The sequence below is a fragment of the Lepidothrix coronata genome, unplaced genomic scaffold (assembly GCF_001604755.1).
Source record: "Lepidothrix coronata isolate B3197 unplaced genomic scaffold, Lepidothrix_coronata-1.0 Scaffold164, whole genome shotgun sequence".
NCBI lineage: Eukaryota > Metazoa > Chordata > Aves > Passeriformes > Pipridae > Lepidothrix > Lepidothrix coronata.
In genome coordinates, this window is record NW_016690344.1 from 1,671,912 (window position 1) to 1,694,075 (window position 22,164).

The window sequence follows — 22,164 nt, forward strand, 5'->3', positions numbered from 1 at the left end:
CCCAAACAGAAAATTGAACTTTTGAAAATAAAAAAATTCCATATGGGTTTCTAGATACTTTGCCTCCCTTTTTTTTCCCCCCTAAAAACATTTAATCTACAATATCATTACAGGCAGCAGAAAGTAGAGAAAGCTTTGATTTCTGCAAATCTCATAATTTCTCTTAACTGCTGGCAATTACCACGTGTTGAGGAAACATTAATCAACGGAAAACACACTTGCTTTTTTTTCATTTAAAATAGAATATCTTAGTTAATTCTGCATACCCTCATGTGAAAATGAAGCATTCAGCTCATTTTCTGTTTTTATTTTTAAAGAGAAAATCACTGAACACTAGTCATTTAAGACTTATGTGTCTACAAGCAAGAAACCAATCTGACTCTTTCAATACGGCTCTTTTTACCAGGCGTATAAGTTGTCTGTCCAGCCATCTAAGCACATCAGGCCCCTCCTCTGTCTCTGCTCTGTACACTGCCAATCTAGCCATGAGAATTGCAGCAGCTTCCTGGTCAAAAGATGCAGCGATGTTTTGAATCTGGGTTTGTGCATCTGCCCAGCTGCAAAAGAAAAATACAATATTTTCATCACAGTGAAAGGAAAGATGTCCAACCACAAAATATCCCTTCAAAATTAAGGCAAAGAAAGCAGCGTTAGCAGTTTAACAAACTGATGCTGAAGCTTCAAAAAATCTGCTGGGTATAAACAAGCAGCCTCTCAGTTAGCCATTCTTTAATTAGAAATGTTCCTTATTTGTACAGATGCCACTCAACAAGTGAAATAAAATATAACATCCCTAAGAACAGCTATTATATTTTTTTAAAAATTAATTACGAAAGGTAAGTTACAGAAAGCACCATCCATGAAGCCTACCACATATTCCCACACTAGCAACTTTCTTGTGCACCTTGATTGTTCTTTTCAATTTATAAGGTGAACTATTAATCTCATCTTTTATCAGTTGCCAAGATTTTACTAATACAACTAGCGTAAGTTAACAACATAATCATATCAACAGTTAAGGCAAAGTTTTTTCAATAAATGGAATTTTCCATCGAATTAACCAAGCAATGATCTCCTTCAGCTTAAAGGAAATGTCACTGGACATTGAAAAATGCCTTTATAATATTAAACATCACATCCTAAAATTGTGAATCAAGGAAACTACAGGTAAGGGTTACACATGCAAGAACAGGTATTTACATTCCCCCGAACTGCAGCTGGCATTCTCAAGTTAAGTTATGAAGTGATTGCTGCCATTCTGTAAGTCCAACCATCTCCTCAGCTTAAATCACAGAATTTCACTCAAAGCTTCCCCCTCATCTAAAACCACTTGGTTTACTTCAGAGCACTCCCATCACATCATTATACAGCTACTGCAACTCTCAGAGAAAAATCATCCCACAGAACAAGAGAGGCAACTGTCTCAAAGGTATGCTCATGCTTTCACCACCTTTGGCACTGTATATCCCAGAATAAGAAAATAGGTACAAAATCTATAGAGTAAAAGGCATATATATATCCTGATCTTTCAAAATTCATTCATCACAAATAGAACATACTTTCTGGCAACTGTGGTCACTCTGATACGTCTCTGTCCACTGGAATGTTGGTACTGAGTCACAAACTGGATTGCACCACGTCCTCCTTGAGGAATGGGAGCATTGTGCTAAGTACCGGAGGAAAAAAAAATTAAATGAAGGAGAATCTCAAGATTTTACAGTATAACTTGAAAGTATGTAACTAATTACTAGAAAATCATAAAATTCTTTGCAACAGGCAGCCCAAGTTATATAAATTAATTGTCTGGTGCTTTGAGTATCCTTACTAAATCTGGCTAATGCACTTGGAGACTATTAAGGGATATGTTGGAAGCAGTTGCTGTCTCCACCAGACATCCTTAAAGCAATCAATGCTCTCTCTTTCCACATACCCTTACAGAGAAAACATTTTCCAAGGGGCCTTACGATTGCTAATTTCATTACATTCTATTTGAAGACCTGGAATTACAGGACAAGAAACCTGATATTAGTCTAAAATGTTGAATAATGAATCTCCAAAACTGCTGTCAAAACAAAGATTGGAATCCAGGTGTAAACTGAAATTTTAAAACTCTAGTCAGTGGAAATACAGGTTTACACACTAACTAGGAAAGTAACTCAAAAGAGAAAGATAGTTGAAATTAATTACCACATATCATGACTTGGCCAGTTTTAGAGCTACTAATAAAATGAGACCAAAATAAATATGCAAAAAGTAAAATGAAAAATGGCTAAGGTAAGTTCAAGTTTTCAAACCTTTGCATAGATAACAAACTATGAAATACAGCATACTAATTATATAGAAACTACAGTCAGCTCACGTAGTTCCTGAGCTTCAAATATTTGGAAGAAGAGGAAGTATGGGAAGGAGTGGCACATTTGCTCCTCATATTTTCATCCTCTTTCCTAGCAGCCCCTCAGGGAAACAGGAAACTAGGCTATATGCTCCTGACACCTTTCAATGAGGCCAATCTTTACTTGGAAATACTGAGCAATTGAAGTATAAATTAAAATGTGACATTATATAGTAATTACCTTGTAACTAAAATATCAGGGAAATACTGAAAAGCACTTTTAAATATGCAGATTACAGTATTTTCATATAATGCAGTTGAAATACATTTAATAAGTAACACTCTGAAAGGAAAAATTGGAGTTAAAAAGATTATGAACACTATCCAAAATTTGTAGAGCTCTTTGGTTCCCATTACCATAGTCAAGAAGAAGATTAGCTCATCGTTAAGCAGTTAGTGTCCATCTCTAAATTTTGACAAAACAAAATGGCACCATCATTTGTATCCCTGCTACTGTTCTTGGGGGAACCACACAAAACTACAGGCTTCAATAGTTACATAAAATAAGATTACTGTGTTTAGTAGACGAGTAGACAAATATTTATTACCTGGTTTACCACCTCAAAGTACAGTGCAAGCGTTGTAGTAGGATTAAGACCACAAATCTTCCACTGACAAGTGCCTCCTGTTCCAATCTCCTGCAGAAAGATTTTATAAACTTTTACAAACTAGAAGTATTTCCTTGTTTGTGAAATACAGCATCTAGCCATTATATATAACTGTTTAGAACTACTGTCACAAGCTTTCTCCCTGTTCAATCTGTCACCTTTCCACACACTCTTGCAAAACAACTGTAGCACTGGTTGAGGGAATAATAATAATAAAAAAAAAAGAGATTGTTGTTTTAAAAGATTAAAACATTTATAAGACAAAGAGCTGGCATTAGAAAATGTTAAAAAGCAGGTCAGAAACAGGAAAAAGTACCAGACTTTGCTTAAACAGCCCCAAGATAAAGAGGCAAGAAGCACATGTAAGTGGAAAGACCCTTCTAAGCCACAGCAGTAAAACTCCATGTAGAGAGCTTACATAGTATATTGTATAATATAACTAATAACTAGGAAGGTAACTGCACAGAGACAGTGACCTATTTCAACTGACAATTCTTTTTTGGCATCAAAGGAACATAAATATCCAGAAAAGCCCATTAAAATAATTCATTAACCATAATGGACACAGTGAAACTGAATAAAACATTCAAGGAAAATTATACTGGCAATATTGTCACTGTGCTTGTATTCATTTAGAAGCATTATAGCTACAGGAATTGTCCGGTTCTCACTGAAATGAGCTGCCTGCATCCTCATTTTATTCATGTTTTACCCCAAAATTTTTAATTTGGATAATTTCAACAAAAAGGTGTTTGGAATATAAATTATATAATTGCAAGGCAAAAGAATGATAGAACAGACATGAATTCACAACTGAATTTCCTATTACATCCTATGAAATAGATATGTAGTTTAAATAAGATGATGTACATTTAATTGGTTTTTTGGGGTTTTAACATTTTTTGTAATATATGTGGTCCCTTCAGGCAACAAAATATTAAAATCTGTACCAGATCACTGAGAAAAAAAAATGCTGATTATATAGAGATTTTTAATTCACAAAGATGCAACCATAAACACAAGGAAAATTTAAGGAATGAAAAATGCTTGATTAAAGCAGGCCATTTGTGAGCATTTTCAACAAATGAGACTTCTCAAATGTAAGACATTTGGTTACTTGCATGAATTGTTTTTTATTAGTAATCAAAGGTTAAGAATATTATCTGATAAGAAAATAAGTGATGATTTAAGCCTAATATAATTTAAAGGAGTTACTTCAGGAGCCTGCAATAGTTGGATCTTCCAATAAATTAAATGTGCATTTGGTGAAACAGTTACAGAAATGGGAAGGCAGAATCAAGATAAAAGGGATGTTTCCACAGTCTTGTATCCTTCTCTTCTCTCAAGTCTTTCTAAAAAATGTATTTTTACTGTTCACTTTAGATAAAAGGACATAGCTCTGACTTTAACAATAAAGCATTGGTTTCTGCTACATCAGGGTGTAATGTCTGTATAATAATTTCACAGCAACCAAATCTGAACAAGTAGACAAATCTTAACAAGGAACAAGGAGTCTGCAAGGTTTCATACAATGTGAATGTGATCTAGTAATGAATACAAGCTTGCACGTATTGAATTTAAAATTGGTAAAAATTGAACACTATTTGCTCCATTTATGGAAAAGTTTCAGCGTCTCTTCAAATCCAGAAATCTTAAATCCCGTTTTTCCATAGTAGGATATTACCCTCATTTTCAGCAAAGTTTACTTACATTTTCTGAGACACAAGGTCCTTTAGAGTTGAGAGAGACACAGGGTCCAATTGCTCCAGAAATCTTTACTTCTCTTGAAGTCTTCATATTTAGAACAAAAACATACATTACCATGCCATGCTCAAGAATTCAGTCTTATTTTATCATTAGATAATTAAAACCTCAATGCATATCACACTATTGATACCTTTAGGAAAGGTTATACATACAATAATGCTTAGAGAAACTTTCCATGTGCTTACTTTCTACACTTAATTACATTTGTTTGCTGTACCAATTAGTACACCTGAAACAACAGCACAAACATAAATTAAAACATGGAGAAAAGTTGCCTAATTTATAAATGTGAGAACCTATAAAGTATACTGGGTAATGTCTCTTTTCTAACCAAGAGATTAAAATATTCACAAGGTAAGAGTAAAACTGAAGACTGGAAAGATAATGCTACACATATCCCAAAATGCATTTATATTCTATCTCCTAGACATATGCAGCTAAAAGCAAGATCCAGTTATTCACATTTTTCCAATGTCATTTTCCTGTTTGAAGTGATTTGTACATCCCTCTAGACCTGGGGCTCCCTTTTTACATTTTCCAGGGTCTTCCAACAAAATTCACAAGAAAATGTATACAAAAAAAAAGGGTTCAACTATTTGTCCCAGTAAAACAGAATTTTACTGAAAGTGAAAATAACCTCATATTCTTCTACAAGGCAGGACTGTGATATTTTGCAAGAAACATCATGGAAGACAATACCTGAACCTATAGCACATTCAGCTCTAAGCTTCTCAAAAGGGTGGAGGTGGAAATGACCACTGTTTAAGTTCCAGAATGGATTCTGAAAAGGATGGAAAATGAAAGGAACCCTGTCCTGAACTACATAGAGAAGTTGGACCAAAACCCAAGGAACACTCACTACTGATATCAAAATCAAAGCACATGGCATTTTGAGTTTCTAACAGAGACGTTTATTTTAGTTTAGTTTCTCTTTTAGCTGTCACTGAATGAAGAGTGAGAAGGAATTACCACTATACCTAACTCACATTTACAGAATCACAGAACTACAAAAAGATAGCTAAGCAGTAACAGCTATATCCAAGCCAACCTTAACACATCTGTTTAGCATGTTCCTAAAAATTCCTTTAAAGGGCAAAGATTCCACAGTTTGTAGCCATCCTATTCCAGAGTTTCACTAGACTGAATTTTTGTATGCTTACCTTTATTTCTAATGTGCCACCAAATCCCATTTTAAATTGTCCTTGCATATCTTTAGTGAATACTCTCTGAAAGGTTTGTTTGAATAAAGATGTATTGAAAGAGTCTCCCATTACCATGTAGCCTCTAGACAAAAACAAAACAAACAAAACCCTTGAGTTAAAATAGATTACTTATTATGCAATAATTTAACACATGGGATTTACATAGCTTATTTCTGTTAAAGACTAAAACTAAAGACAGTTCATTGTGAGGTACATTTTTGCCTTCTTAAAATAGACTAACACTAAATTAGTATTTTGCTACAACGTTACGGATGAAATTTTTAAGTTAGCTTCTTGCCCTATGCATCTTGAGGCTATTATGACTATAATATGTAACAAAATCACTGGGAATATACTATACTGGACTTCAACATTTTAGATGTCTCAAAACTCTGTCATGCAAAGTCAGCTTACTTCTAATATTTACAATTCCAAACTATATTATTTTGGGTAGCTTATTCATTATTTCAGGCTTAAATCTATGCTCAAGAAGCATGATTTATTTTTATGCTTAGCAATATTTTGTGGATGTAACTGCAACAGTTGCCACTTACCATGAAATACCACATAGTGCATTTAGAAAATAGTAATGGGAGATACTATTTTAATTCATCTAAAAATATTAATTAAATTCTATTAGTAAAATATGTCAATAGGTAAAACATTACACCCAAAAGAAGTTGTCAGGTGGATATTCAAAGACAGAAGAAAATAGACATGGGTGGAATCAGAAATTCTTCCCCCTATGTAGGATGTAACTAAAAAGAACATAGGAACAGCTGTAGGAGAAATAGACAAACTATATATTAAGGATAGTTTTGCTAGAGGAGTGAAAACAGGGTGAGTCACATGAGCAGACAGAAAGAGCAAAATTACACCACTGTATATAGAAAAAACACAGCTTGAGTTTGATGCAGAAAAGGAACAGGTGTCAAATATGCAGATAAAATAATAAATTTAAACAAAGATTCTGAGCAGTGAAAACTCCCAACCTAGGGCTATACACACAGCTCCAAAAAGAAGCAATCCAGCAGTGTCAAGCTGGCCTGAAACTCAGTGGCATATCCTCATTACAACCTGTGGCTGCACTCTCATTCCTCTTGGATAGAGCATATGTAGCATGTGCTCAGGATCCTGTCATATACAGATATTGACACACAACTAAGAAGGCCTGTTACTCACAGATATAACAGTTATTAAACTAATAAGCAAAGATGCTTCATTTAATTTTACCTGTACTTCATATTGACAAAACTAATGGTAACAAGCAAAAGAAATGAGTTTGGCACAAGAATCCAGAGTGAATACAGAAGACTAACCTAAAACTCAAGTAGTACATAAAGCAGATGGGTATACTAGGAAAGAAGAAGTGTAGAATAGGCTTTCAAAAAGAGAAAGAAAAGACAGCATTTGAAAAAATAAGGAGGAAGATTTGGGAGGATTTACCAAACTAATGAGTGAATTACGAAATTAATACAAGCGTGAGTGAAAAGCTATACCAGACTACAGAACTAGACTACCAGACTGACAGGAAAGGTAAGGGTGTTATACAGTGACAGAAAATAGGGGAGTGGTTTCATGAGAAAGACTAGAACTCGCTTTAATTGTATCAAAGTGAACTGATGGCAAGACAAGCTGGAGGGGATACAAGATCGTGTCTGAAATGCAGATCTGGATAGGGGGAGCAAATATCAGGAGCAAGCGATGTACCTGATAATCACCTACACCACAAGTTGAACCTATAAACAACAATATATAAAAGAACGGCATAAACAAGACAAAAAGAATAACAGAGCATTTTGTACCACTCTGAAGAGCAAGAAAAACAAGGGTCCTTATCTTTACTGAAACCTGCAGCTTACATATACACACATTGAAAAACAGAAATAGTGCATATGATAAATTGTCTGTTTAAAAGATATCTGTGTTATTCAAGCCTCAAACAGATCACATTAAAAGAAAAACCCTCTTCTTATAAAACCCACAATTGTGGTGACAAACTTGCCAGAGGCTGAGAAATTCCAAAATTCCAGTATAAATACAACCAGCACAGTACAGAGTGTGTGTGTGCTTTTTTTTTTAAAGCAGCTCATTTTTTGTAAATGCTTCCTGTTAAACAATTCAAGAAACCAAAAAATTGCATCTTCATATACTACTTAAAAATTAATAGACACATACCCAGTGTAGTTGGGACAACACTTCATCTCCAGAAGACCAGTCTGATCCAATGCACATGCATATATGTCAATAACATGACCATTTGTTGCAGCCCGATTAGCCAGGGCTTCAAAATGCTAAATTCAAGATAAAAATACAGTTCATAGCAATTTACGACGTGAACTCTCCCCATCTTCATACTAAATCCTAAACTCCCAGAATTTTACTAAAACAACATTATCAGACTTTATTCATATAAAAGTATATTTTTAGTTCAAGTTAAAATTAAGACTGGAATTTCAACACTTGAGGTTTTTCTGTTGAGAGCCCAGTTCACACTAGAGAGAGCAGTGGTTGCTATTTAATCTAAATTTGCTATTTAATCTAAATCTAAAAAATTACCTTGATCTTTTTCTTTTTAAAATTTGCATTTAGTAGTAACACAGCACCGAATTTACCATTCCAATCTCATGTGTCTATAATTGTTTAAGCTTCTATTATAATCACTTAAGATGAATTCAACAGGTTTTGGATGTAGTTCACCAGCCCAAATCTACATTTTAGATTAAATTAACCATGTCTAAACTCTACAGCCTAGCCCTCCCCCAAGTACAGAGGCAGTTTTGAGCACCTGCCTTAGAAGTACCAGCCTTACACTAGATATACCATTTAGTAATATAAATTTTTTCTGACTTAAACCAGAGAAACACTCCAAAGAACTTTAATCTGACTAGAAAAGTTCTAACTCAATATACTGAAATTTCTGAAGACATTCTTAAGACACACCACTATTCAGAGCCAAGTGAACAAAACCCCACCATCATCTCTTACCTTAGTACCCTTTTTCACATATTTTGCATTGTCTTTTTCAATATCATGCCATGATCTTATGGGTAACTTCAATTCATCCCCTACAACCATGCCGGGTCCCTGCGTAGCTGGGCCTCCAATAAACATCATTATACGTGCACCAGTATTAGGAAAAGTGCACTGCAGGAAATAAAAGACAAATAAAACCATCAGGTTTTGCTACAAATTGAACAAAATAAATAGCTGTGTGGGTATTTATCACACTGATAGGATTCTAACAACAACTGCACTTCTACAAAACTTAAATCTGCCATTAAAGTCTCAATTTTGCCTTATTAAAACATGTAAATGTCCACAATATTCTACGTATATAAGGGATGATATGCATCAGATCATCCTACAAATCTAATATGCATCAATGAGGAAGGTTTTTACATATTGATTGCAGCAGCTTTTCCGCAAGAAAATTATCTACATATCAGCACAGCTGTAGTTAAAAGCTATTACCTCAAGGAGTCCTACAGCTATAGAAAGAGCCACTCCAGAAGAACGTAAGGGCCGTTTTCCTTGTGGAACAGGCCAAGGATCCCGTTGCAGTTCACCCAAAAGATCAGTTAGATTCATATCAATTTTCTGGACTGGTTGCAAAAATCTGGAAACAAATACATGGAATTAGTTTAGAATTAAATTGTTAAATGAACATTTTATCAGTTGCTTACTAGCAATATATTAGATATATACCAGCAATGTCTAATTCTAGATTCTAGTCTGGATTCAGAGCAATGTCTCTGCCTCACCAAGATAAAGCCATTTGGAACTATTACATACACACTCAGCTTGACAAGTTCAGCAAGGAGCTTGTAAAACTAAAACTTGCTGACTTAGAGATACCACCACTATCCAGAAAGAACCCTACCTAGTCAAAAGAACAGAGCAGGTGATGACCTATGAATCTCAAAAAGAAACTGAAGTTTCACTACTGCAGTGAAAATCTAAGATCAGAAGACAAATTAACATACAAAATATCTACTGTGCTGCTGCAGGCAGTCTACAAATACAGCTATTTTCAGGAGGGCAGACTGGAAAACTGTCATTCTCTTTTATCATTCCATAAATTTCTTCTATGTCATAGTGGAACATACAAGAAAACCAAACACCAGGTTGTGATTTCCAAATGAGAGACAGAAGAGGAGTAGAAGAGGGAATAAAAGGGAAGGCACAACTGGATATCCACATAAGAATGGGGCACTAAAGAAGCTATTAACACTTTCCAGCACATCAGCCAACAGAAGCATCATTATTTATGTATCCGTAACACGCATCTCAGAACACTTCCAAAGCATCACCCTGATAATTTTACAATTACCCATTGAGCTGACTGTTTTCATTGTCTTAAAACACTGGTTTTCCAGCAAATCAGTGTAGTCAAGTTATCTGTTTTAGGTGTTTTAACTAGATTACCTGTTAGAAGGTGGTGGCTGCTGCACTTGAGGACCCCGACCGACTTGTGAAACAGCTACTTTTGTAAGCCCTAGCATTTCCTGTAGTCAAATACATAAGATTTTATTACAAAATTTGTTTACAGACTATTTCATTATCATCACCTTGATGGCTTCCTTTTGTTTGCTCCAGTGCATTACCTGAAGCTGTTTTGCAGATAGGTCCTTTGTTCCTCTGAAGACATAACTTTTGGAAATTCCTTCACAGCCGAGTTCATGAACTTGCACCATTCGGCCAAAGGTAATGAGACCTACTAATGCAGTTGGTGGCAGGAGACTAAGTGACATCTGCATGGATTCCTTCAGAGCTTGCAAGTCTTCATCTTCCATGCATGTGTCCACAACATAAAGAAATATCAACGGCATCTGAGGACCACGCTTTGAGAAACACAATTATAATCACATGAAAAACAAATCTTCCAATATTTACAGGATCAAAAATTAACAAGTAAAGTACATTTTGTAAAAGTTTTAACTTTAATCATACCAATAATGTTAATGTTCCATCTACCTTAACTCCCTCTCAATTAGTCATCAGGATCTGGAACAAAACCCCTACCATAATGAACTCCGCACAAAAAGGAAATGGTTACTACAGAAGAAAGGAAAAAATCCTTTCAGGATGTCACAATAGTTTTGAAGCATGTGCCAATTACAACAAACTTTCATTGCTCCAAATGAACACGACAGTCACAATGCTATTCACAATGATAAAATATTCCAAACTGATGACATTCTGTAGCATTTCACCTCATAATTTTACTCTAGAGATCATCAGTTCTTTTTATTCTATCCAAACTGTACTATAAATAAACAACCCATTTACTTTGCATTACAAGAGTTGGCAAAAAGTACGGATTCCGTTCAGTGTTCACTCTTCTTTTGATTAAAATTTGTAAGACTTCAGTGAGGATTCAGATTATGATCTGCCTCACTCAAGTCCTACAAATTTTAATCCTCAAAACCGGAATTTAGATATTAAAAAAATTTGTAATTGCAAATATTTGCAATTTAGGGGTTTAGGTCCATTTTTTGTTTCTATTCAACTAACCTCCATGCTAAAAAAGGATGAATATTAAAATTTAAACACTTGAATTGAATACATATTAGCTGTTGTCTCCAAACCAGTTAGCCCGAAAACTAACTACTAATCATCCAAATACAAATTTAAATTCAAATTATTAACGACAGGTCAATCAACAGTCAGTCAAATTTGAACTGAAATTGCTTGAGCAACTAACAACAGTGAGCAGCCTCCTGGCACAAACACAAATTAGCTCCCTTGTAAAGAAACAGATCTAATAGAAATATCACCTTTACAATAGGCCTCTGTTTTTCTTTCCTTTTTTTTTTTTAACCGGTCTTATTAGCAATCCTAGTGTTCTTATAAAATGTTATGTTTTCCTTTTCCAACTGATAACATAAATGTTCAATCTACTAACAAGCACATATATAACCAGAGTCATTAAAATGCAGTGAAGAAGTAAAATTGAAATGAATTCTTTTTGTATGTTGCAAGGCTATAAATGTTAAAGATTTTATCTAATGATTTTACCTGTACTACATATTCAATGCTGGAGAATTGAGGCAAAAGTTCAGCTGGCTGATTCATTTCAGATATGCCAGCATAGGTAGGAGGAAACTGCAAATAAAGCCACAGAAATTAAGCATAAATGAAAGGTTATAACTTCCACAAAAGCAAAAACATACATATGGACTACTTTGCAACAGATGTTCACTACTGTTGTTATGAAAAAAATATCAATGCAATGTCTGAAGATACAGTTGCATACTCCTGCTCTTGCTGGCAATTTCAGCTTGCAACTATAATTTGAAATATAGAGATTTTCATTTTGCCTTATAAAAATATCTTCCATATGTTGAATGTTTCATTTTCTTACCTGATTTCTCTGGTAACAGAAGTTGCAAGCCCAGAGTTTCGCTCGATAATCCACTTGGCTATAAAAGTACAATAAGAAAAGTTTATATAGCATGAACAATTCATTTTCCTCCATTGTCCCTAGAACACATTTCTTTTAGTGTTTCAAAAACACAGTGACTTTGGAAAAGCTTCCTTTTAATATACTTTCTCCTAAATACCCATATTACAAACAGAATAAGTGAAGTCTTACACAGATTTATCAGGCAAATTACTGTGCTTAAGGAGAAAGAATGGTCTTCAAGGAAAAGAAGAAAATAAAAAACTTAAAAATACTCAGCCCCTATACTAGAGACTTTCTCCATGCTTTTAGCAAATCTTTTTAACTCTTCCTACCTTTGCATTTTTCATTGTTTTCTACTTCTGTCTATTAGCTGTCAGTCTGGGAATATCCTGAATTTACATTATGCCCTAAAAAAACAGGTTCCAACATTACAGCTACCTCTATAATGAAAATAACATTTTTTTTCAGTTGATAAGACTCTCTCCTTTTGTCTACGTTTTTATTAATAGAGTTAAGATAAAAAATGCAAATTGTATCTTCATGCCATAGAGATGTCTTAACAGAGCCCTACTCACATCTTAAGGGAAAGTAAACTTTAGAGTTCTCAATGTACACTTCCTGCTACCATATCTTCTGTCTGCAAGGGCAAAAATCTTTTTAAAATATCACAAATCTTCGGATAAGTCCCAGTATGCTGTAAACACAACACAGCTTTATTGCTATCAAATTATCTATACCAGTCACAGGGGCTGCAAATTACCCAGCCCAAAGTGCCACAGACTTCAAAAGGTCCCTCCATATTGAGTCTCTTGCTTCAAAACTGTCTTTTCTCCCAAGCAAGGACAAGTCATTCATAAAACTGAATTTGTTCTACAGGATCTTTTACATCACGTCTAATCTCTCATTATCACTATCTAATCTCTCACTGTCACTCTGGATCTTTCCCATGCCATCAAACTCACACTTAGAAATTTTTCTGTTTCTTTTCTATACTTGTGTAACAGGAATGACATATGAAACGCCTCCTTTGCTTCCAACCTAAACTTGTCCATGACTAGTCCACAATCATTTGAGCTTGTGCCAATATTACCCTTTAGCTTAAACAGCTTTTCACCCTCTCTCATGCCTTCTTCTGATGTTATCTATCTATCTGTCTGTCTATCACCTTCTGCTTTGGTAAACTAAACCAGCTAACCTGCTTTGATCTACAAATGAACTAAGATCAATAATAAAAATAGTTTAGTTCACCTGGAAATAAAACTATATCAGGGCCCAACAGTTCAAAAGATACAGTATTATAACTTTTTACTGCAAGTCACTTTCCAGAGGTAAAATGTTAAGAGTATACTAACTCCCAAGATGTTCCAGGATAGTTCCAGAAAAATAACATACCTAATCAATTATTAAGTACATTGAAAAGACTCCTTAATGAAAGCTGTGTCTTAAGTATATATGTTACCTACACAAATCTATGTGCAGAATCATCTAAGATCTGTAAGTTTGAGCTGTATACTCATGCGAGGAGCACCTGAATTTGCACACGCCAGATCTTTTGCGCAGTTCAACTAGCACTATTCTCAAGATTTTAAGATAAAATACTGGAATAACATATGCATTAGGTTTACCATAAGGGATTCAGAACAGCTCGACACGTGGTCCTACTGCACAAAACTGGCTCATACTGAATAGGAGGCAAGTCTGGCCGTTCCTTCAGTGGCGTGAAGAGGGCAGCCACTGGGACTACCATTCTTGTAGCTTCAAGACGACTTGAAGGCCAAACATTCCAGCTGAATCTAACTCCATCTCTGTCCTCATTCTGCTGGATAAATTCCAGGAAGGTTGTCATGGTCAACTTCTCTGTTTATCACTAAAATAAGAAGATAACCATTAGCAGAATGTTGACATACAAACATTTTTAACCACTAACCATTGAATACACTTTATAACAGTCACTCATTCAAATACTGTAATTGAGTTACAATCAATAAAACACTGAGTAGTGCTTCCTAAATCCTAAAAGCAGTGTGCAGAATTCTAAAAGGAAACAAAAAAAAATTAAGACTCATAGGATGCAGCAACTCCTTCAAAATAACAAATAGTTGATATATTGCAAGTTTTAGCAGTATTTATACTGCTAAAATACTTACCTTCTAATCACTTCTTCACTTAAGCAACAAACTCAGACAAGGAGTAATATAACTAAAGCAATAATTCTAGGGTTGGTCAGAGTAGAGATTATACAGCAAACTAACACTATAAAGAAAGTCTTAGTTACCGCACTGCTTTAAGGACTTTCACTAATGCATATAGTTGTTCATTCTGTTCATTAACAAAAAAATCAGTCAGTCATTCTTCCAAATTGTTTTAATTCTCTAACTTATTTTAAGAATGAAATAGCAGAAAGTATATCTCCTAAGAGTACTTGTTTTATGTCTTCTGCTGTATAAAATTTTGTAAGAGTTTTCTAACCATATTTTCGGTAACTCAGGATGCTGCCAACATGCAAACATAAAGGAATAACAACATGATATTCCACAAGAGTAATTTCCTACAGCAAAGCTAGTAAATAACTTCATAAGAAATACAAGTGCCATATTTCAATACACTGTCTATCAAGAAGAACTTTTCAACAATTCTTTGAATTCAAGTTTACAATTTTGGGCACTGACCCAAGGCTTTCAAAATTTTCAGCTATGGTTACTCAGAAGCCAGAGCACTGGGGAACACAGACACATCTGAAACACTCAACAGGTACCTGTGAACATCAATCAAGGAAAGCCAGAAAGGAGTGCATTCCCTCCTCTCCAAAACAAAACCCCTCAGCTATATGCACGCTGTTCTTGAATATCTGTTGCATGCTTCACAGTACCTTTTATAGTACATATAGCACAGGTTTTTCCAGGAACTAGGATATCTAAACTCACACTGGCTAATAATCAAGAATTTATCATAAAAGTTTACATGAACCTTGTTAGAGGAAGTAGAAATGCTCCTAGGTCTCAATGTAGACTGTACTAAGTTAATGAACAGCTATCAGAAATGCTGGAATCCTCCTGAACTGGGATTTAAATCAGGAATTCTCACAAGCACACTGAAATTCTAAGTCCTGCCATTACATATGCTATGTGAGACTCCAAGAAACTCTCCATTTATCAAAACTTATCTCTATTTACCAAAATTATAATAGCATTGTACCTTTCATTTCTATGACAGTTAAAAACTTTTCAAGTTATTTTAAATTATAGCTTAGATTAGTGGTTTTACTCTAATGCTGACTTTCAAGAAAACAGATTAACAAAATACATAAAACAAAGAGAAGCACCACTTTTCACAGCCAATATCCTTAGGAAATAATCAATATTTTAATGGGCATGTCACTGATACTAGGTGCACATCTGCTCCTATCTAAACATGTCATGGCAATAGCAACAAAGGGAGCATATGGGACTTTGTGCATAAGAGCACTTCCACCATCACTTTTACTCCAATTGCTGCAATACCATCAGGCAGGGGACAAAACTGAGCAAAAGGAGAGAATATCTGGAAGTTCTAACTACTACAGAGAGATCTGAGACAGAAGTTAATTCAGCTAAGAGAGGAAAGAACAGGCTGGTATTTCAAGAGGATATAGAATTTAAGAAATTTCTCTCTTAACAGATTAAAATCCATCAGTGTTTTGTAAAAAAGGTGAAGGAGCATTATCCCTGAAAAACAGGGTATTGATGCAAGAATCTGCACTAGGCAACTATCTCCACTATAACCACAAACTGAATAATCCCTCCTTTTAAAAATGATCTGAGAAGACAGAGCAAATTGCAATTTAAAGGTTATTTCAGCCATTCATTGGCATTGGCTACAGAGTACACCAGCTCCAGCTCCAAACACTGCAACGTGAACTCACACTTTCTGTACTGGACTTCAAACTGTTTTCTCAACATTTTATTCTAGCAATGTTTGAAATGGCTTTACACAGACATTACTTTTACCACACAGTTACTGCTCCTTAGAGAGCAATGTACAAGCACCAGTGTGCAGTGACTAATAATATGCACATACATACATAAAGGATTTTTTGGACTTATGGAGTTACATACTGTTACTTTCTCATAAAGCGCGTATTCCCTATGCGGAAGGCAAAACCTGATAATAATTACTTTCTCCTCCATCTTTTCTTCCATCGTTTTCTTCCTTTTCAAGAGCCAATAATGCTTACCTATTTCATCATTCATCAAATGTGGACTCTTGGTCTGACAAGTTACATTCAGTACCATTTTTACAGCTATGCAGGCACATTTTCTGGGATAGCTGTGGAGAGGTACTGCATTAAACAAGAACAGCAAAGCCTCCTGACCTACAGGGTACACACCAAACTGTGGACACCCAAATGCCACAAAATACTCATTGCCCTCGGAAAACAACAGAGAAGGGATTTTCAGAACAGCTGAAAGCAACAGTTCCCATGTTGGGGTGTCACTGCTTTACCTTTGCTGCAGATTAGGATATCCAGACAAAACCAGCAATCCTTTCTGGCTTCCTTCCTACCTCCCACTGCTAAGGCTGAATGTACCTTGCATCCCTGCACCATGACAATCTGTGTCACAAAAGAAGCCACGCTTCAATTGCATAGAGAGTCACTGGTTGACTTTTAGCACCCTTAAACATTTATACATCCCAGGTAAATCTGTCCCAATACAGAAGATCCCCACAACAATATCCATTAATCCTCAGAAGCACATACAAACAAAATCAAAACATTTCTCTTTACGGCATTGTAAGAGTTCAGCACAGACGGACCAGAGTCCCTCTTATGACCATGTGTTTAAATACAACTACATCAGTAACAGTTCACTGTGCACTTTTCTCACAAAACACCTACTTTCAGTTTATTATGCACTAACAATCTGGTAACAATTTCTTTATGCCCAAATCGCGCATCAGATACAGATCTATTTCAGTTTCAAGGAGGAACTCGAACGCACGAGGAGAATGGCTAAGTAGTTATCTAAAGCAACTGCAAGTTGACAAATTGACAACATTTTCACTACTGAAACATCGTCATCCTCCAAACGTGCTCTCCCAGTCCTGTTACTGAGGACTTTCTTTGGTTTTTAATAACCAAGGTATGTGATAACCCGCCTAAATTAGAAGAGAAACACATATTCAAAAGCAGCAGGGCCTGCATTTTGTATAGCTTTACCTATACCTCAAGGCACCCCCGCCAGCGGCACAACGACGCGGGTACAGCAGAGCTTGGGCACAGGAGCGCCGCAGCCGCTGCCGGAGCGAGCCGCCCTTTACCCCGGGCGCAGCGACGGCCGTGCAAAGGCCGTAGCCCGCCGGTCCTACCCGAGCTCCGGCAGCCCCGGCCGAGCACGGCGCTCTCGGCGGTCCGAGCACCGCCCCAGCCCGGGCGGGCGCTCCCCGCCGCACGGGAAGGGCGCCCGCACCCCCGGCCCGGGAGGCCGCGGGCAGCGCTGACCCGCCGCCGGCGGTACCCCGGGTCCCTCAGGGCCACCGGGGGCCCCGAGAGCAGCGCAGGGCCGCCCGGGGATCCCCCACTGCCACGGTGGGGAGCTCCCACCACACTCGCTCCGGACCCGGCAGCCAGGCCGGTGCACCTGAACCCCGCAGCGCGGGGAGCGCGGCTGCCTCCACGGCGCCGGCGAAGGACTGTCCTCCCCCCGGCACCCCCAGCTCGGCCCGCTCGGGCTCCCCGCACCCTGCGCTGCCCCCTCAGCCCTGCCCTGCCCCCTTACCCCGCGTCCCGGCCGCCGCCGCCGCTCTCGCCGTAGCCGCTCTCGCCGCCCGCCCGCTCGCAGCCGCCCCGGCGCTGCCGACGCATCAACATGGCTGATGGGAGAGTCCGCGCCACGTCAAGGGGCAGAGCGTGGGGCGGGCTCAGCGCCGCCGCTCCCCGCCCCCGGGACACCGCGCCGCGGCCCCGCGGGCCTCCGTCTCCGTCCGCAACCCGTTCAGGAAAGGAGGCATCCCGGCTATCGGAGGCAGTTTCGCTTCCTCTACCCTCCGGCAGCGCTGGGGCTGCACCTGTGCTCGCAGGTGCTGGATGCGCTGCTCTGTCCGCAGCTACTCTGTCCGTCAGAGAATTCCTTGGGACTGACCCAGCCGGGTTTCCGGGAGTCCTTGAGCTCACCCTGCTCGTTGCCCACCTTCCACTAGGTGTACTTATGGCAACTTTTTAATCGGGAAGATTGTTTACATGTTTCTTCGGCGTTCCTGGGGAAAAAAATATACTGAAATTATATTCCTGCTGGTTTTTAGCCTGAAACAATACCTCATATTTAGAAATATTTATAAATACGTGTTTATTTACTATCTGCACAATAACTTTCCGATAAACACAACTGTAGGGGTTTGTTTGGGTTTTTTATTAGTGTGGTTATCTTTTTATCCCCCAAACCCAAGTTACAGTGACGCTTCGGTTTCAGGAATCATTTTAACGAGCCTGCCACAAAAGGCTAGAACGGCAACTTCTGTCTTTCCTGAGATATCTCATTGCAACCGATCCGGACATGGGGGAGGACTGAAAAACATTCTGCTGACTGACTACCCCGTCCCGCTTTATTGCAACTCGGAAAACCATGCTATGACCTCCAAACAAATATAAATGACTAAAACATCCTTATCGTCTTTTCTTACATGTCAGATGTCATTATGATAGAATTTCTATGTTATTATTATCTCCAGTATAGTTTGCCAGTCCTCTTCAGTCTAAAAATATGAGCATGTAAACAAAAGCAGAACTTTAAGGAAGGGATTTTAAATTTTCTCATCCCCAAATCTCACTGCCAGTTGGGGGAATATTAAGCAGGAGCTTGCCAAGGACACGTAGCCTCAGTCTGAACACCAAAAAAAAAAAAAAAAAAAAAAACCAAAACAAAAACCCCAAAAAGGGGGAATTTAAACAAAAAAAAAAAAAAAAAAAAAAAAAAAAAAAAAAAAAATCCAAACCCAAAAACCCACAACAGAGTGAACTTCAAGCAGATGCACAGAAAACAATTCAGTGTTATAATTTCAAAGTACTCAGATACTTTGTGAAACATTTTCAGAAAGTTACATTAAAAAGAGGCAAGTCCCAAAATCAAAACTGCGGGATGAACAGAAAACCAGAAGAGAAAAAAGAGGCAACTGATACTTTAAGACACGCAATGGAGAAGGGAAAAAAAGAGTATACTACTCTGAAAATTCACTACGAATAAAAGATATACATTATTTTTAACCAATCATCAGCACAATTAAATTTCATTACATAATAACTCAATCCAATGCTCTAAATTTCAAGAAAAGTCTTGCAGCTGTTATGATGGTGCAAACCACAGAGAAAATCAAGGAGAAAGAAAAAAATAGAACAGAAAATAGTTATATACTCACTACAGGAAAATATTTCATTAGCTCCCAGTATTAGAAGGTAGATTGAAAGCATTTAATTTTTCTTAATTCAGAATTTTTAGTTTACGTGTTAGATTCTTAATTTTTTTTAGCCAGCAGTGCATATCCACTAATGCAGCTTACCCTTTCTTTGGAAAAGTACTCTTCCATAGTACCTATGCAGTTGAGGAGAAAGAATATACATTTCCAGTTTCCTTTTCCTCTTTCTCCACTGAGTCATATTTGCTTGCCATTGCATCAGCATTGTTGGTAAAACTTGTTAGGAACAATTTTATTACCTGTGGAAGACTACCTGTAATAATTAAAAACCTGTTACTTTGTTTAAAAAGTATCAATGGAAAATTCCAGAAAAAGTAATCTAAAGACAGAAAGTATATTTAAAGAATATTTATATCTGTGGATTCTCTTTCTGTTCATAGTTCTTGACTTTACAAGAAATAGGAAAAATAAGTTCTGAATATTACAAAGTATTAGAAATGAAATTTTATAACTGGACTCACCAAAGCTTTTGTCTTGATCATCAGTCAGCCTGCCCAGCGTTATCACTGTAGTTTTAGCTAAGCAAGTTTTATTTCTAGTGGTGACTGCAACTGTTGCACACTCAACTAGGACCTTAGATCCGGGTTTCAGAATTAAAACTCCCTGGTACACGTAGGTGGTTTTGGAAACACCTTAAAACAAACAAAAGCCCTGGGAGAGGAGGAGTTAAGGTAGGTGTTTGATTAGAACAGCTAAAACACAGCCTTGCAGGGAAAAAAAAAAAAAAAGGGCATTCCTTTTTTTTGAACTCATGTCACAAATATCTAGAACTACTCTGATCTACTAGATGGACTGTGCATAGCACCAAAATGACTTCACATGCAGAACTAATAGGAAAGATCATATCTAGACTGACATTTTGTGTAACAGGAATTTCATAATACACAATGTAAATTATTACAGCATCATCCTTCTGCTTTTTATCTTAGCTGAGAAGTAATTCCATTATGTGCTAGCTTGCTTTCTGGCATGGGGCTGCTCCCACATAATAGTCTTTAGATAAACACGTACAGGAACAATTCACACACTGACCCTTCCAGAATGAGAACTCTGTGTAAATTTATAGCAATTAATTTTATGTAACTGATTTCAACCACAGATCTCTAAGTATTTCAAAGAAGGGACAAGTATTATTATTACTGGATGTTCACAGGTAAAATAGAAAATACTAATGGGTGAGTTTTTACTAAAGAGTCACTTGTAAAAACTACAGTGCATTAGAATAATGGCATAGGGCCTTATGAAAGTGATTATTAAAGGTTTACACATATTCATCAAAAATAGTGTTGTCCCAAAATAGGTCCTTTCACCAGGTGTGCGAGAGGCCAATCCACACACAGAGTTGAGGTATTTATTTACAGTTCTGCACTGAGAGAAGAATTTGCTAGGTGGCAAATTTACAAAGCCAGCAACATATCTACCAAAACTTTTCACTATTTATACATTTAAGCAAACAAAGGCATTAATATTCATTTGCTACAAGGTACCTAGAACTCTTATTAATTAGCATTCTATATGTTAATGATTCACTGCTCATTAGTCTGCATGCTCAGTCTTTCTCTTCTCTTGGGTCGGAGGATTTTTTGAGTTGGTGGTCACGATCTGCCCCTGCCAGAATTACCTTTAACCCAATTGGAGCTGGATCAGCACAGTGGCTGAGCTGGCTTTATTAGTTTCTTCCTTATCTTGGGAGTTCTATCAAATGTCCTTGTGGCCCACAAATTCTGCATTCTTTGTGTCCACTATCAGTGGTACATCCTTCTTCCCAGCCTCTGTTAACCTCCCCCTATGTCTGAGATTTTTGAAGCATGTCCAGCCCTAAACCTTAATAAGGCAATTCTAGCAACAAGTAGTTTGTCTTTCTAACACCTGGGCATCGCTTAGAGCTTGTTAGCTGCTCTCTGTTTCACGGATTCAATCTCCCTTCTTCTTCTATGTAAAAATTTTACACATTCCACATTTTCCAACAACTGGCCTGGTTTGATGGGCAGTAAATTGGCACAACCCCTTTCTGCTCTGCCCTTGGGCCAAACTCCCCTCACGGGGTTTTCAGGGCAGCCGAAACGGCCAGAGCAGGTCGCGACACATCAAAGCGCACCCCCAGGCCTCCCTTACCGGGGCGCCCTGAGGGTTGCGCGAGGGCCCCATCGCCCCCCGAGGGCCCCATCGCCCCCCGAGAGCCCCATCACCCCCCGAGGGCACCATCGCCCCCCGAGGGCACCATCGCCCCCCGAGGGCACCATCACCCCCCGAGGGCCCCATCGCCCCCCGAGAGCCCCATCACCCCCCGAGGGCCCCATCGCCTCCCAGCCGCGCTCCCGGTACCGGAGCGGCTCCGCC

General features: G+C 37.7%; 1 protein-coding gene and 1 long non-coding RNA gene across 2 annotated transcripts in view; both read right to left on the reverse strand.

Moving 5' to 3' along the window:
* Positions 1-18,184, reverse strand: part of SEC23A (Sec23 homolog A, coat complex II component) — a 29,376-nt gene extending 11,192 nt beyond the window's left edge. Inside the window, exons 1-14 of the mRNA XM_017829465.1 lie at positions 18,135-18,184; positions 14,004-14,245; positions 12,337-12,394; positions 11,991-12,077; positions 10,577-10,813; positions 10,398-10,477; positions 9,444-9,588; positions 8,958-9,116; positions 8,148-8,263; positions 5,928-6,051; positions 4,711-4,791; positions 2,941-3,030; positions 1,560-1,666; positions 404-557 (exon numbers count right to left, since the gene is read on the reverse strand). Of these exons, the coding sequence (XP_017684954.1) occupies positions 404-557; positions 1,560-1,666; positions 2,941-3,030; positions 4,711-4,791; positions 5,928-6,051; positions 8,148-8,263; positions 8,958-9,116; positions 9,444-9,588; positions 10,398-10,477; positions 10,577-10,813; positions 11,991-12,077; positions 12,337-12,394; positions 14,004-14,224 (1,659 nt within the window). The 5' untranslated portion in view covers positions 14,225-14,245; positions 18,135-18,184. The remainder of the gene's footprint in view (positions 1-403; positions 558-1,559; positions 1,667-2,940; positions 3,031-4,710; positions 4,792-5,927; positions 6,052-8,147; positions 8,264-8,957; positions 9,117-9,443; positions 9,589-10,397; positions 10,478-10,576; positions 10,814-11,990; positions 12,078-12,336; positions 12,395-14,003; positions 14,246-18,134) is intronic.
* A 156-nt stretch (positions 18,185-18,340) lies between these two features.
* On the reverse strand, positions 18,341-21,996 carry LOC108504440. The gene is made up of 3 exons (XR_001877104.1): positions 20,286-21,996; positions 19,909-20,077; positions 18,341-18,612 (listed from the first exon to the last, which is right to left on the reverse strand). It is a non-coding gene; the product is annotated as an uncharacterized LOC108504440 (long non-coding RNA).
* Between the last annotated feature and the right edge of the window lie 168 nt (positions 21,997-22,164).